Source organism: Ylistrum balloti, unplaced genomic scaffold (assembly GCF_031769215.1).
Source record: "Ylistrum balloti isolate Yb309-2 unplaced genomic scaffold, AGI_CSIRO_Ybal_v1 Utg370282, whole genome shotgun sequence".
Taxonomy (NCBI): domain Eukaryota; kingdom Metazoa; phylum Mollusca; class Bivalvia; order Pectinida; family Pectinidae; genus Ylistrum; species Ylistrum balloti.
In genome coordinates this window covers 346,494-363,918 of record NW_026782216.1, presented here as the reverse complement: position 1 = coordinate 363,918, position 17,425 = coordinate 346,494, and the positions used below count along the sequence as shown (strand labels likewise).

The 17,425-nt window shown below is 32.9% G+C and overlaps 1 protein-coding gene across 1 annotated transcript in view; it reads right to left on the bottom strand.

Annotated features, from left to right (window-relative positions):
- LOC132552853 (protein slit-like) overlaps positions 1-17,425 on the bottom strand; it is a 107,459-nt gene that overhangs the window by 12,725 nt on the left and 77,309 nt on the right. Inside the window, exons 9-23 of the mRNA XM_060217043.1 lie at positions 17,060-17,201; positions 16,041-16,112; positions 12,680-12,751; positions 8,255-8,326; positions 6,148-6,291; positions 5,716-5,879; positions 5,409-5,559; positions 4,838-4,912; positions 4,378-4,449; positions 3,594-3,665; positions 3,085-3,156; positions 1,476-1,547; positions 941-1,104; positions 456-515; positions 37-169 (exon numbers count right to left, since the gene is read on the bottom strand). Coding sequence (XP_060073026.1) covers positions 37-169; positions 456-515; positions 941-1,104; positions 1,476-1,547; positions 3,085-3,156; positions 3,594-3,665; positions 4,378-4,449; positions 4,838-4,912; positions 5,409-5,559; positions 5,716-5,879; positions 6,148-6,291; positions 8,255-8,326; positions 12,680-12,751; positions 16,041-16,112; positions 17,060-17,201 — 1,537 coding nt within the window. The remainder of the gene's footprint in view (positions 1-36; positions 170-455; positions 516-940; positions 1,105-1,475; positions 1,548-3,084; positions 3,157-3,593; positions 3,666-4,377; positions 4,450-4,837; positions 4,913-5,408; positions 5,560-5,715; positions 5,880-6,147; positions 6,292-8,254; positions 8,327-12,679; positions 12,752-16,040; positions 16,113-17,059; positions 17,202-17,425) is intronic.

Here is a 17,425-nt window from a genome sequence, read left to right as displayed (position 1 = left end):
ACCCCAGTTTTTCCAGCATAAAGACAAAAGACTTACAATTCAGTAGTGTCGAGGGGAATGTGTGGTGGGATCTCCGTCAACATCTGCCTACTACATCGAACAACAGTTCCTGTACAGGTACACATTGGCGGGCAATAGGCTCGGGGGTCACAACTACTATCTACAGGAGCTAGGGAAGATATTCAAGATCAGTTTACATAAACTACAGAAATCTTTTCCCTTTTGCTCTATTTCTGATGAAAAAAAGCAATTAAAGTTTTTCAAAAGCCAATCAATTGAAAACAAATTCATATTCATAAATATTAACAAATTGCATAACAATATCTAAAAATTCCTTTGAATAAACAGGATTCATCTTAGAATATTTTGAGAAAAATCAACCAAGGGCGATAACTCTACTTTATTCAATCAAAATTAAATTCAAAATCAGTCCAGTATTTCTGAAAAAAACCTACCAACTTCTTCATCGGAACAGCAGGGAGATACTCCCATGTTACAGCCAAGTTCATTGTTAGCTGGGAAATAAATGTAAATGAACATTAGTATGTATGCTTTTATGTATGCTATCATTAAAAATATACTTTACAATTAGATTACAATCATTTAATAAAAAGAATTCCCCTTATTGTCAAAAAAAAAGTGCAATGATCCACCTTTATGAAATTTATTGGGATTAGAGAACTCTACTTTACAAAATTTATCATGATCTGAATAACTCATCTTCAAAAAATTAACTGCTATCTGAAGACCTCAACTTTCGAAACTTATATATAGTGTTTCTATTTGGAAATAATCTTTACTTAAAACATACAAAATTATTGCAAAGGTATGAAAGGAAACTATTGTCTTTTTTAATATGTGCACTGTAATAAACAATTAATTCAATACTTAACTGTACTAATTGTATTAGTAAAAGTTTATACCAATCAAAAGAGCTCACCTTCACACACAAAGTCTGCTGTACGGATGTCATGAATCGCGGAATCCTTCAAATTGTGAGGGGAGAAACACGTGGGACTTCCTGTAATGATGTTGACATGTCTCAACCAGTCAGAAAACCAGCCAAGGTGACAGTTACAAGTGAATGGATTCGCCTCCAGATTTCTGCAAACAAAATGCAATTTTTTTAAATGATACATATGTATTTTATACAAACTCTTAAACATCATTTGTCAATTCAATACAAAAACTAAAGTGCATACAAGATATATTGCAACTCTATTCATGTTAAGAAAGAAAGATCACAATAAGATGAGAAGTGATGTTTACAAAAGGACTATAATATAAACTGCTTCCCATCTTTATCAAGCAACTAAACATCCTATATCTAGTGCAGTTCTGGACTAAATGCTTACAAATTATTTCATCATCCTGTATCAAATTCCCTTAGCATCAGAGATTAAAGAGTCCCCCATCCCTCTATTCTGACTTATCATTACAAATACAGAAATAGTAGCAGAATTAAGTTTACTCACAGAGTGATGAGGTAACGAAGGTTGTCAAAGCTTCCAGCCATTATGCACCTGATCTGATTGTTGAACAGTGACCTATAAATCAAAAGAAAATAAAGCAATTAGATTAACATCAAAAACAAATTTTCTCTTAAAAATCATTAATATGTAAAAACAAGAACAGTGAGCAAATGGATAAAAAAAACACCCATCCCATCATCCACAACAAGAAATTACCTTAACAGAAGGGGCATAACTCCAGAAAAGAATCTCTATTTTAAATATAGAAATGGTTCAAATTTTGGTAACGTTACCAATCCTTTGAAGCAAAATTGATAAATTTTTTACACAAGTCATGACGCAACCTATAATTGTTTCTTTCAATATATTGTAGAGAAGTATGTTTTTCACTACTCTCTTCCATATTCCAAAAGCGAAAAATAAAACCCCTTAAAAGATAACAATTTTTACAGTAATCAATGTTTATAAAGTTACAACAAATGACTGGAAAACAAGCAGCATCAATCCATTTACATTTTCTATGAAAAGAAAATCATAACAGGGGCATAACTGATATGAAAAATTAACATACAAATCTATGTTAAGTAAAGACCATTTCCACCAAGTTTCATAAAAATATGATGTGAGCACAAACATCATACCGGTAACTCTAGATAAAGTCAACAGACAGCCTGATTTCAATCTATACTTCCAAAATTTGTTTCACAGAGTATAAAAACTAAACTATTTCATTCAAATTTTGCAGTTATGACCTCTGATGCTTTTTTATCATAGGTTAGGTTATTGTGTACTTTTAAAGTAAGTTAAAATACTCATAGTAAGTCTTGTTATGCATGACACTTTTATGTGAAAAAAAAATCTATTTACAGGAAATAGAATTTAATCAGATTTCATATCTTGAACAAATACAATCATGCATAACCTAAAATATCCATAGATAACCAAACTCTAGCCATGAATTCACCTAGTGCAAAACAGTTAACATCCAAAACTGAGAAGATAAAAAACAGAACATTGATAAAAACACTGATCGACAGATAAAGCAGACAATGATGAAATGGCATTTGTGTTGGAGAACAGGGAGAGGTTTGTACTTTGCTTCTATAGAAAATCCATTATGTATGTGAGGGAATTAGATGTATGCAACTAATCTCTTCTTCATGTTTTGGGGTTACAACAGAGAAAATAATGGCTATGATAAGGATTTTGATAATGGTGGCCAGGTCGGTGTAGGGGTAGGTTTGACAAGGAAATGTTAAGCGCACCTGATGTTTTGTTTGCTCCATTTGAAACATATAGAGAGATAGTGCATGTATAACTTAAGCCAGGCAAGGCCACAACAGCTCCTTCTCCTCCCCTAACCAAAGGCCACTATCCCTACCCTTGGAAAAAATGTTTACAATGGACAAACAGACAGACAATGCCAAACCATAATAAGTTGCATCCAAATTTTCAGGGGGCATATAAAAACTACTAGTATCATCTTCCTGAAGAACACATTACTAATACCTAGCATGGTTAAAGTAAAAATATTGAAACTAATATTTCATGTCACTGCTGAATAAAGTTTATTGGTTCATAAGTCTAGAAAAATAAATTTTGTAAAACTCACACTTTACGTAGATTAGGACATGAAGTTAGCGTTGTGTTACTTAAACATGTGATTCTGTTCCTGTCCAAAGATCTGAAATGAACGAGTTAATAAATAAATCAATTAATTAATTAATCAATACAGTGGAGTCTGTCCAAACAGATCCTCTTTTCATACTAGAAATTTGACACACAGTACAAATGCTAGGCTTACAACACTCGGGCAAACTGGGAAATTTGTTCATGACAGCATATTTTCAAATTCATTCTAACCAACAGACAAAACAAAAATCATGATATACTTCTCAGGGAATATTTGCAATACATTCATCATTTCTTATTCATAAAAAAGTACTGGGGTGCTAATTAAATTAGGTCATACCATTACTTAATAAATTTCTTCGTAAATGAAACTTTAATAATCCACAAACATTTTTAATATGAACACATATTTATTAGTATTGACTCCATTTTACTAAATTTAAGATTATTTTCGGCAAATGAAGTATGTACATTTATGTAGTAACTTACAAGGTCTGTATTGCCGACAGTCCAGCTAGATTTTTACTCGTAATCCTGTTGATTCGGTTGTTGGAGAGGTTCCTAAGCAAAAATACATGAAAAAAGGGTTGTTTTCATGTGTAAAATTCACCACACAAATCTTTGAGAATTAAAATTCCCCACCACTTTTTCCCCAAATCAAATCTTTTGGAAGAACTACTATTGAATGATATCAACACAGAAAAACATATACTGTTATAGCATTGATTTTTGTGGGGATTTGTTTTCATGGAATTCATAAGTACTCTCTATCCATTGTTCATATATCCACAAACTGTTAAATTGGTATACTAAATAGATTAATTGAATTTTATTTATTGACAAAATCAAGTGTCCAAGAAATAGTATTTTTTGATAAACCATGAAAACTGAGCCTCACAAAAAAACATAATTTTACATTTTTTGTCAAATCTAGACTTTCCATGGAACAATATTGAACTTTAGATAATTAATATCAATATCATAAGAGATGGGATATTCAGTGACTATATGTATCCTGTAGTAGGTTATACGAGCTAACTATCATTTCTGATTCAGAGTGTGGATGTGGGCTTAATACAAAACCATTACTAAGTCTCTGATGTCAATTCTACCGAACAGTAATATTTAGGGGTGGGCTTAATACAGGCATTGGCTTATTGCTGTTAAATATGGTATCCAGAATTAAACCTACAGAATGTGTTAACTATAATTTACAAAAAAATGATCCATGAAAGCCATAATTATCTGTTTAATATTCAAATATATTACTTACAGATCCACAAGCTTTGAAGCTCCCTCAAAAGTGTTGTAGGCTATATCCTCTATCAGGTTGTTGCTTAGGTCACTGAAATTAAAGTGAAGATACATAAATAAATGTGAAATTATTTCAATAAGACAGCCTAAATCTCTGACTGTTTATACATATTAATACACCTTCCAGGCTTACTACATTACTACAAGACAAGATTCCATTTTCTTTTGGGGGACTCCACTAGGGATCCAACCAAGAACCACCAACAGATTATCTCAATTTTAGGTTGAGGTGTCTTGCCAAATAACATAACAATGTTAGCACAGACTAGAAAGTTTTTTCTATTACAAACCACTACAGGTGGGGAATGTCAAACCATACACCTCAGATCTTCACCTGAGGTCACATAAGCCAACACTCTAAAGACTGAGCTACTGTGGCCCCGTAAAAGTTATTGTATAACCAGGGTCGATGTACTTACAGTGTCTGTAGGTTACTAAGATGGACAAACAGTCCGTTGGCCTCCAGTCTTGTAATTCTGTTACCTTGAAGTAATCTAAGGGGAACACAAAACATCAGCATTACTGATAAACAGGTTCTTAAAAAATCTCAACCCATTCACACCTCCAGTAGGTGTTGATAATGCTTTCAGTTTGCATGGAAAACTACAACTGTAAAATTTGTTCCAAACATGACTTGTTTATAAGGTTCCAGAAAAATTAACATAAGAAACAAAGATTGAATTCTGTGTTATGTGACAAAATATTTGTTAAATCTGAGAATAATTATTATCAAATTAGACTGAAACAATCATGTTTCATTTCCTGTTCTACAAGTATATTGAATTTTTTTTAAATACTGCAAAAATGCCATTGATACTTGAAACAATCTGGATGTCAGCAGAAGTTTGATTAACAAAAAACACAACTAATGTTGAAATTCAGTTTATGCATGTTTAACAATTTAAAGTGTGATGATAAATATAATAAGCTGTTCACATATAGGTACATTCAGGAATTCTAGAAAAATGTAAAGAAAAACAATTAACTTACAGTTCTGTAGTGTATGAGGGAATGTTGGATGGCATAGTGGTCAGTTCTCGTCTGGAGCAGTCTACCAATGTTCCCATACACACACACCCTTCAGGACATTCCACATCCACCATACATGTCCCTGCGTTTTTGGTTCGGTGGATTTCGGAGTCTTTTAAAAAAAAAAAAAGAGACAAAATTCATGTAACCATAACCATTTAAACCACAAAATTTTATTACTCTAATATCTGTTATTACACCACATGAAAAATGAATTTATCATTATTTCAACAGAAATGGAGTATCAATTTTTGAACTGTGCTTATACCTTTACACCTAAACTTGGATGGTCGTGTTCGAGCAATCTTCTTGCGTTCCATGCGTCGTGGACTTTCACATCGGACACTGCTTGTTTCCACAGGTCGTCTTTGTAGATACTCAGCCAACCATGCCAGGTTACAATCACAGATAAATGGATTCCGTCCAAGATGGCTGAGGCACAGAAAGATTGCAGGTAGAAATAAATAAAAGTAATTCAAATAAAGAAAAACATTTCTATTAGCATTCTCAATTTTTTTCTTTCTTCTTTCTTCTGCTTTTTTTAATACTTTGACAAAAACTGTAAGACATCTGCTTTATTGTACAACCATGTGCACAATTGTATCTAAAAAATGAAATGGTCAGGTCAATTCTTACAGACCACATAGTTTTGTTACATATACCAACGTAACATAGTGAACCGGAATTATTTGTTACTTACAGGGTCTGAATGTTACGCAGTGAGTCAAAGGTTCCATTGGCTAGAGACATGATCTTATTGTCATAGAGGGACAAAAGATTCAGACTGTATAGATCCCGGAAAATGTCTGCATGTAGACACTTGATTTTGTTGGCGTTCAGAAGTCTGAAAACAACGATGAAATTTTTCACATCAAAATGATTAAGATATATTCAAAATCAGCATTTTAAACTGTCATGATCAATTGAAAACATTAGTGTTGTTGGTATTGAGTCAAAATCACAAGAATTATCCAAGATATCTTTTATTCTGGTCATAATGTGATAATTTTTAAGGTAAAAAAAAAACAAGAATTATCTCCCTTGAACTGATAAAAATCTGTCAGAATCTAATTATGCCAACAGTTTTGTTACAAACCTTTCAAAATACCCATAAATTTCACAGAAAAACTATGCCAGGTGTTGGAAGTACCATAACTTCAACAAATGACCAAATGCATTTGCCACATGTGGCCACACACTTTTTGGGGTCTTATCAGTGACCTCCTGTAGCCAGACCAGGGTCAAAGAAAACATTAATCATAATATCCTGACTGACCACAACCTGACCAGTGGAACCCTATATGGAACCCTAACCAATGACCCCTTGATAGAAAACATGTGTTTTAGAAGTAGGAGAGGAATAAAACTGCTGTCATTCTTTGTAAAGCATGGCATATGTCTCTGATATGTTAATTTATATTTTTGTGATGGACAGAGGATTGGGAAGATGGGAAATGAAGTGGGGGAGGGGGTGGTTAGGAGGGGGACACACTATCAACATATCCCCATGGTGAGATGAAGTAGTACAGTTAAGACATCTCTATTAATCAGGCTACTAAGTACTGGCCACACTTAAAACCCCCCCAGGGGAGGGGGCATTATCTCCCAGGGGGTGGGGGATTTTATCTTCAACCTCCTGGGGAGTTGCATCAGGTCTATGGACTCCTATATACTAACATCCAACTGATAAGACAACACTGTCCATTAGTATAGAAAGAACTATCACAGATGCATCCTCTGATTCCTGTTAACACAGCTGTAAAGTACAGAGCAAGCTTGGCCACCATATATCACTATATCATTAATGCTATGACATTTTGTAAATAGCTTCAGGATGTGATTTAAGCCTTATAGTATATATTCTCGTATATCTATGTCCAACTGAATCATATTATCAAATGTTTGCTCTATGATAAACACACTCCTGATGTTTTCACATTTATCATAAATCTTACATCTTAATTGAAATGATATACACCACTACAGCAGTGCAAACTAATAAATTAAACTAAGAAATTTTGGCATCAAATTGTGTTACTGTAATCGGTCAAACACCTGGAGAAAACTCTCGACCTACAGTAGACACATCTGTTTACAGTGATATGACAGTATGATATTCTCAGGTCAAAGCATACAATCATAAATCTAACCAATTTTGATATTTCAGCAAAATAAACAAAAAATTTCATATAAATGGCATTTTTGTCTGCAAGACACCACAGTAGTCCAAACATTACTTCTACAACTAGGTATAGGCTTATTACAGGACAATAACTGAAGTATTGTTTGTAATTTTACAGAACAGTGATATATATCAGGTCTCCAGGACTATTACACGACATTTACTTCAGCATTGCTTGTAATTTTACAGCGTATTTGCTGGATAAGCCCATGCATGTGAAATAATAGAAATGATACGTCGTCAAGCAATATGCTGCCCTTTTTATTGGAGTTATGATCTGTGTAGTGTCTTATGGAGTTTATTGCAGAAGAATTATCCCGGTAGATCAGTATATTGTGTACAGCTTCATAATCAGGTGTCAAGGCATAACAAAGTGATGAAACTTTTGTTAATACCAACAGTTAATGGAGTTATTTGGTAAAAACCATAAAAAAATAAAATTTGCATGTTCAAGATACAAATTGTTGTAAATATTATAATTCAAATGTCAACGGACACAATTTCATGACATGTAAAATGTATGATTGTGAATGACATATTTCAGTGTATGCAGACAAGGTAAAACCTGAGAACCATTAGATTTTAGAGTAGATCTGACCTCTAATACTCATCTATTTATACTTACAGAAGTTGTAGAGAGCTGAGGTCTCTGAATACACCCAAGGGTAGCTCTGTTATCTTGTTGGCATACAGTACCCTGTAAATACAAATAAACAGCATGTAACTTTATCGATACTGCATTTCTATTACCACTACAGAAGAGCATTTACAGCCGAAGATGTGAAGATGATGGTGCTTCTGAAAGAAAGTAGACCCCTCAAGACATAAAATTCTTGGGACAACTTGGCATACTTTCACACTACTGACTATCTAATAATTATCTTTTTTAAAGAATTCCTCAAATACAATTATGATATAAAGATGCCCTTATCAAATGTATACAAACTGTTTGTAAATTTTTTTTTTTTTTTCAAAATTGCATAGTTTTGATACATTTTTCTGCCATACAAATATATATAGAACACTGGTTCCAGTATCAACACCACATATTATTTCAAAAGTGATAATGACTGGGGGATTTCTAAGATTGGCGATATTTTAATTACTTACATTATCTACAGGATAACTACATAAAATACAACTTAATTAAAAAGGTGAAAGTTTTATCTCTCCTTATCAGACAAACCCTCATTTATCATGGCCACACCTCAACCATTAATGGATGTCACACAGAATTTTAATTTAATTAACTCAATAAATCAGAGTAAAAAATGGCAAATATTCTAAACAACAAAAGCTTCTTCAAAAAAAAAAGGTAACCTTTCTGTATATAGAACAATTTGAAAACTATTTTGAATCTTTAAAATGATTTTTGTTTTTACAGTGAAAATTATCTCCTATGATGTTAATATCAAATATTCAGAGTTGAATATCATCATGAAAGGCTTAAATATTCTGTATTTCACAATAAAAAAAAAAAAAGCTCTGTTGATGATAAGAACTCCACTAAAATATTAAACATTTCAAAAAATAAATATAAAAATACAAAATCACGGCTTTAATCCAAATATAATTTACAAAGTAAAGAAATTCCACTCATAAAAAGAGATAACATGAATTTAACATTAAAATTACAAACTTGAAGAGAAAAGTTGTGATTGTAAGTCCTTTACAACACAAGTTTAAAGGAGGTTAACAAGGCAGTATTCTCCGCTGGTAGCAAGGTAAGGAACACAGTTGATGCTATAGATTTTTGGGATATAAAAGCTTTGGCTGACACTAAAGGTGGCCTCTAAAATTAGAGATCTCACCCGAACCATCTAGATAAGATGTGGAACATGCTCGAATCCAGCAGATATGGTCTCTAATTATACCGCCCCAATTACACAAAACAGCTGGATCTAACAAAAATGCAGTCAACTTGCACCACAAATTTTTTTGGGGGTGTTTCTATCTAAAAGTTGAAGTATAAACATGTCTGTATGATGCTTAACACAACACAGACGAAACTGGAATGGCAGAGTTTGTCTGAAAAACCACCTGTTTAATAACCTCTGTGGAATTTCGTCCTCCGACTTTAGAATCAACACTTCTATTAGGAATCAACATTAAGGAAACTAAGAAGTTATTAAGAAGGCACCTTCTATATAACAATCTTTAAACTTCACTCAAGTCAGATTTCCTAAATGACCTCACTGTAAGCAAAGCAAAAAAGCATTTAAAAGTTAAAAAAAATTCCCTGTATAAAATTCTCAGCTACAAAGATCATGAAATTCTCAAAGTTCAAAAAGAATATTTCGTTTTATCTTTTGAAGCACAAATAAGAAGAAAAAAATAAAAGAAATGAATATCCAAATACACCTGTCAGGAATTTTATTCTTTTCTATATGAACATGGTGGTACCACATACATATCCAAAGTAGCAGGTATTGAAGGTTTGAAGTAGTGTTTTGTTTAAGCTAAGTATCATATGTTAAAACACTGGGCATCCACCTTTTAATACATTTTATCTAATAAGCAAACCAGTTCCTTAAAGTGTACCCAAACTTACTCTAGGAAATAGAATGGATATGCTTTTCAAAGTCAATAAAAAATTTATATATTTCACTTTAGCTACCAACATAATATTCATCCACTTACTTTTTTACCTTCCCTTTGTCAACCGCTCAATAATTTGACTGAAATTCATTATTTCTATTACAAATCCAATTCATATTTTCTGCTACCAAAGTTTCATTTATTTCCTACTATATTTAACATGGAAAATTTCCCCTTTATAAAGCATGTATCTTGTATTTTTGTATGCACATGGTATGCATATTACAATAAATACGGTAAGTAAAAACAAGCGGCATTCATAGACGAGTCATGATGACATGGCAGATATACTCATCATTCCAAACACCAACATGACTCCTGAATTTACATAGAATTTTGATCCTGGTGAAAAACAATACAGTTGATATCATCTCATATACATTTATATAAGAAACTCTTCACTTTCAAATCTGAGTTGTATAAATGATACTTGTCTCTCAACATAAATCAAACATTAGAATCTCCATTTTTTCATTGCTAGAAGGTCTTTTACACTGTGAACTTGTATAACATATTTAGTCAGTGTTTAATGTTACATAGACACGTGAATGGGAGTGTATCAAATTTGTTTGATTGAAGTTATATGACAGACATGTTAGGAATCTGTCTATGTACCCTATTTTTTCTGGTATAAGTCCATCCATATCTATTCCTGTTTAATAGAGATACCCATAATGTTTTTTCAGCATCCTGTAATAAGCCCCTTACCCCCACTCTCACTATTGTATGCTGTTTAGTAGAATTACTCATAGCGTTTTTCAATTGTTTTGTAATAATCCCACTCATATCTATATCTGTTCATTAGAATTACTCATAATGCATTTCCTTATCCTGTGATAATCCTTGCCATATCATTTGATGTTCATAAGAATTTCCCACTTTATTGTCCTGTACTAAGAACACCCATATCTAGTCCTATTTAGAATTACCCATAATACTTTTTTCATTGTCTTGTAATATGCCCACCCATATCTCTTCCTGTTCAGTAGAATTGTCCATAAAGCTTTTCCATTTTCCTGCTTATAAGATCACTGATATATATTGCTGTTAAGCTAAAATACCAATAACTGTTAGGGCCAAAATTACCAGTGTTGATTGTATGATCTAATATACCCAGATATTACAAAGATTTTGCTTGACTGATTTCAGGGTAATAGGAACATTCTGACCGGACGACGTAATGTATCAGATAGTCACAGTCAATAGCTAGTTTATAATTTGGCCATAAAGTGTTTGACATAACTGAATCTCTGATTGGACAATTCAATATGTCATTCTATTACAACCAATCCAACAATATCTTAAGATTGAGAAAATTATAAATTTAATGAGATTTGTTTGATCTACCAATCACAAGACACGGGAATAGCCTTTTTTGCTTGACCTTGAATATATGACCTTTCTAAGCATGCGTTTCAACTGTGAATATGAATGAACAGTCCATGTAAACACATCTGATGATATCAGATTTGCTTACAGTCAGCTTACACCACTGTGTATCTGATAATGTTTTATAGATCTCATCAGGTGTTGTAGTCACACAAAGCTATTTGCTGACGGAATTCTAATAGATGGTGCTTTTATCTTGCCAATAATCCACTTCTACCATTGTTTTGTTATGAACTACTCCACACGTGTATTGGACTCTGATATAATACTGCTATCACAAACAGAATGTGACTAGATATTATATTAACATTAAATAGTATTTATTATAATCTCAAAACAGCAAGACTGATATCTTAAGTAATGTTGCTATAGTGAAATATGACTCCTTATGTATGACTGCACGAGGAAACAAAACGGTAAACGTTTTCCAGATTGCACTCAAGATTTGGCCGGGTAAGAATTTAAATTGATATTGTGCTAAAAATCTCTCTATAAAAACGCTTGAAAATATCATGAAAGATTGTGTAATCAACAGAATGATGGATATTGAAATTCAGCCAAAGGGTAATGACATAGAATTTGAATCTAAAAGAGAAGTAATATCGATACTGTGATATTTACAGTGATCTTACACAAACTACAGGATCACGTCAGAAACCAGGTATCTACCATCTCCATCCAGCTGTCCGCTATTACATTGCAACCATAAGACGTATTGTCATTTAAAAACAAGCAACTTTAAATTTAAATGTATATCAAATGAAAAAAAAATTCAAATTAACAAATTTCTTATCTGTAAATCTAAGCATTTTGTGTATAGAAATGTATATTCATTTTAAAGATGTTTTGAAAACAACCATCTCAAACAGGGATTTAAGAAACTAATAAAAAACAAAAACAAAAAACAATTTTTTTCAAAGCTGACTGTGCAAAAAGAAACTGAGCTTGAAGCTTTATGATTACTGAGCTCAAAAGTTTAACAAGTGTGAAAATATTCCATAGATCTGATTGGCTGGCTGGAACCCCTGGCGAGGCACAGTTGGCCCCCTCTCCAGATACTTACAACGAATTAAGAGATGAAAGCCCAGCAAACGCATCAGGTGCAATGTGGGATATCTTGTTGTTGCTTATATCACTGAAAAAAACAAATTTGAAACAATATTACTAAAGGAAGTTAATGAAATCTGGGATAATATTTAGGCGTGGGGGTTTCATGAAAAAGTTCAAGTAGGCCAAAAAAAGTGTTCGTTGTTTTCTGGTGCCACAACCTGGATATCTCAAGGATGTTACCATGTACAAAGTCAAACTTCTTCAAACAAATGCAATAACCAGTTTGTTACAAAAGCTCTTCTATATTAAAATCTGCTTGTATGCTATTGAAAAAAAACTCTATCTATCATTATAGTGTGAAGCTCTATACAATAAAACATACATTTATAAGAACCCTGAAGAAGTCATGAATGAGCTCTCTACCATAAAAGATGTTTAAAATTTTTTTTCATTTCATGAATATTTTTAATATCGTTTTTCTCAGGTACTTAAAAAATAAAAGACTTTATTCACCACTGGTTCCCTGAAACCTAGTAAGTGATCTTATTACATGTACAATTTGATGTGTGTATATTTAAAAGCTTCATAATTTTTATTTTTTTAGTGGGAGGAGGGGGGGATATTTTGAATTTTCAAAAGAAATGATTCACAACACAATCAACAAATACTCCTAAAAACCTATTGTTTAAACACAAACTTTGTTACAAGAAAGAAGAACCAAAGAACTATACCTTTGTAATCCAAAATATCTACGTTTAAAAGAGAAGCTAAAAACTAAAACGGTCTGGCCTGAGCCCCACCATTAAGAGGTTACTACTGAAGTGTTAAGAATCTTACATCTTGAAGCCCACTTCATAGCAGTAATGAAATATGTGTAACAGGGTCCATGTGATCTGACAAACGACCTCTGATTGATATTTAATGAAGCAAACACATTAATAACTCAGTAATATGTTTTCACTTTATACAAAACACTGGCACATCAGTTATATGGGAATTCTGACTTAAATAGTGATAAAAAAAATCTAGAAATAATTTTTTGTAAGATTAGTTTAACATCAGAGATGTCTAAATTAAAATTTAACAGGATAAGTCAGTTCATATACACTATAATACTTGGTAAATTAACACAAATAAATATTTTCAATTGTGTTTTAGCAAATTAGGATATTTAAATCTGTGAAACTTAAAATGATTTCAAAAGATAAATGTCATTATTCTTGTGAAGATTTATCAAAAATCAATAAAAAAGAAGTCTAAAGAATATTTCTCAAACAATACATAAGATTTTCTAAAATTAGTAACAATGACCTTGACCTTAACCCAGCAATCCTGAAACTCACACTTGCCTCAGATAATTTGATGCTATAGAAATGTGTTAAATTTTATGAGAATCCCTGAAGGAATGAAGCCACTATAGCACTGACAATGATTTTACAAAAATAATAGCAGTGACAATGACCTTGACCTTACAATCCTGAAACTTGAACTTGTCCATGCTATTTTGATGCTTAATAAGTGTGTATCCCTCAAGCAATAAAACTGCTAGAGTGCTGACAAACTTTCACAGGAGAGACTGAGAGGAAAATTACTATCAGTAAAATTACCTAAACATGACTATTTTCTTTTTCTTTTTTCATTATCCAAAATTTAAAAATTTTGCTGTTACTTTAGAATAACCGGAAATGTCATGTTAGACTAGAAAATTATGTAATCAACCTTGAGAGGTATAATTTAGATATTTTCATTTCTCTCAGAATTTACGATATGACCTTGGCCATATCAGAGAGGCCTACATATGTACATGTACCAGGTAAATAAAAATTTTGTTTATCTGCTTTCGATGAAAAGTAATGTATCAGGTAACTAGTTTCCTTTGAAGTGACAGCAACACCACACATTATAGAAATGAAGCCAATTTTGTATTCAGAAAATCAGTGTTGATATCATTCCAACATTTTTATACCTGTCAGATTTTTTAACATTGATATTGACTCGCAAATCATAAATGTGTTTCAATTTCATATTTGAGAGATAAATACATTTTGATATGTAATTAACACCCTTCACAGATAACACAGTAATAGTATTAACTTCATGAAATCAAAATCCTGTCCTCATCTTCTTTTTTTTTTAAAGGTGAATACCTGGTAAGTTGTTCCTTTCTGAAAACTTTACCTACTTCACACGAAAAACTATTCTTCTCGAAGAAAAACATAAATAGCTTCCCAAAAGAAAAGAAAGACCAAAACAAAATATGTTAAGACAGGAAAATCCTACCGATGTACATGACAGTCAAATAAAATTTTAACAAAAGAAAAAAAAATGATATAATTTCATTAAAAAGCATCTAACAAAGATATTAAGCAAAATAGTTTTTTGAATTAAAGTATTGAAACGTCTGAATATGTGGAGATGCTGCCTAATTGCCTACCAGAAAGAGGTTATTTACAGAGTCTGCACAGACAGTGAAAGTCAATGACAGCTGGCATAAACATGGCCCAGCATCAGTGTGTACCTGTAGTATATACAGGACTAGAGTGACCCAGGCAGGCTCATCAACACATGAATTAGCCTATGTCACAACCTGCCAGCTATAGGTACACAAATCAATACTGGTGTACCTCCTGATTCCCACCTCACACCATCCCAACACAAATAGATGTCCCACCTTGCACTACCCAAATACAAAATCTCCCAAGTCACACCATCCAAACATCTTCTTTTCACAACATCTCATCTTAGCAAACACCAAAGTTCCCCTTTTCTTTTCATAGTATCTCATCCCAACAACAATATCAAACTTCCCATGTCACCCTGTCACTGTATTCCCTCCAAATCCCAATGCTTTCCCTCCCATTCTCCAATACCTATTCTCTCCCCACATCAGTTTGGTCCCCATATTACTGAATTCCTTCCTCCAAAAGGCCATCACTTCATATCACTTTATCTCTTGTACATTGGGCAATCAGAGATCCCCTTCCCATTTTACTGAAAGTCCCTCTCCTCACAAAGATCCCCTCACCAAATTGAAAATCCCCTCCCCACCTCACCTCTCCCATCTTAAATCTCCAATTACACCAATGACATCCCCTCCTCGACCATTCATGAAACCCAAAAGGATGATACCTTGATAAGTAAAACACTGACTATCTACACAAAGACCTCCTGTAGCACTGTCTGCGTCAATCCTCGTAAGATTTAGGGTTATCCAGTGTAACATATGCAACATTTAAAACCCTACTTTTCCTCCATTGTCTATTGTGAAACTGATCAGAAAGCTGTTGAAATGTAGATTTTAGCAAATTGTCAAATAAATGATTTCTACAATCAGACATACAACAGATATAGAGTGGTTTACATCATTCACTTACATCCTTCGCAGACGTGCAAGATCGGCAAACGCTCTCGATGGTATCCGAGCAATGGAATTTCCTTCCAAACGACTGAAAAATGTTTTGACATTAATATACAAACATTCAAGAAATAGACAATGAATAATTTCAAAGAGTAAATAAAATCAATAAACAAGTCTATTTTAAAACTTTCAAGAGCTTTTAACTTTCTGTGACCTTGACATTTGTTAGCCATGTCTATCCTTACGGTATATTTATTGGCCCAGTAAAAAAGAAAGATCTTTGTGTGAAAAGAATTAACTATGGAGCAATACATTTTTCCTCAAATGACCTTGGCTGTGGATGATGACCTTCACTATTTTGTGTCTGCCTTAAACTTAACAAATAATCATCACATTCAGTGTTTGCCAAAATGACAAAGAGTGATAGCGTTTCCCTAACAATCTGTTAGACAGAAACACAACCCATCTACTTTGACCATTTCTCCCAGGAGTAGCCATTACTGGCAGCAAGATTAGGTGTTTTCTACCACAGAAATTATAGACTTGGTTTTGATGAGCAGTATTTATAGGTATAAAACAGACTGGACAGCTACTAGTGTATGGCCTCCAAACCAGCCATGTTTGGATGTCTGGGAAATGGTACAACAAAGGTTGTTTCTGTATAACAAAAAGGTTAAAAAAAAAACGCCTCAAAAAATCTAGGAATGGTATCATATATAACTTCTGTAAAGAAACAGTATCATTCTACGTGTAAATCTCATTGGTATGAAATATTATGATGAACTTGATTGTATGTGAACATTTTATTGACCATAACTTAATATTCAAAGATTGTTATGAACTTGACCTGATGTTCAAATATATTAATGATCTTGATCCATTATATCATAACACCATGATGACTTTGACTTAATGTTCAAACACTGCAATGACCATGACCAAATGTTAAAACATTGTGATGGCCTTGATTTGTCATTCATTCATTCTTATGACCATGAATTACAGCATAACCATGGTTCAGATCCTAACACTTACATCTCAACCACATCCTCTGGGAAGTTTTTCGGCACTGCTGTAAGTCTGAGATCTCGACAGTCGACAACTCCTTCAGTACAGCGACAACGTGAAGGGCACATAGCTTCCTCCAAGCACTGGTTCACAACTTGGTGCTGTAGGTCTATAAAATATCAGAAGTTTTCAGGATTCTCAACATCAATATCAACAAATTTCCTTTTCCTTCATTTCATTTGCATCTCTTTTGCAGTATCCTACCTTTCAAAAATGTATTATGAAGCCAATTGATACAAGAGACTAATCAGTCATAGAATCAGAAAATTTTTAGCCTCATTATTCATATCTTACATTTTCACTAAAACAAATTTATCTCAGGAGTTCTTAATA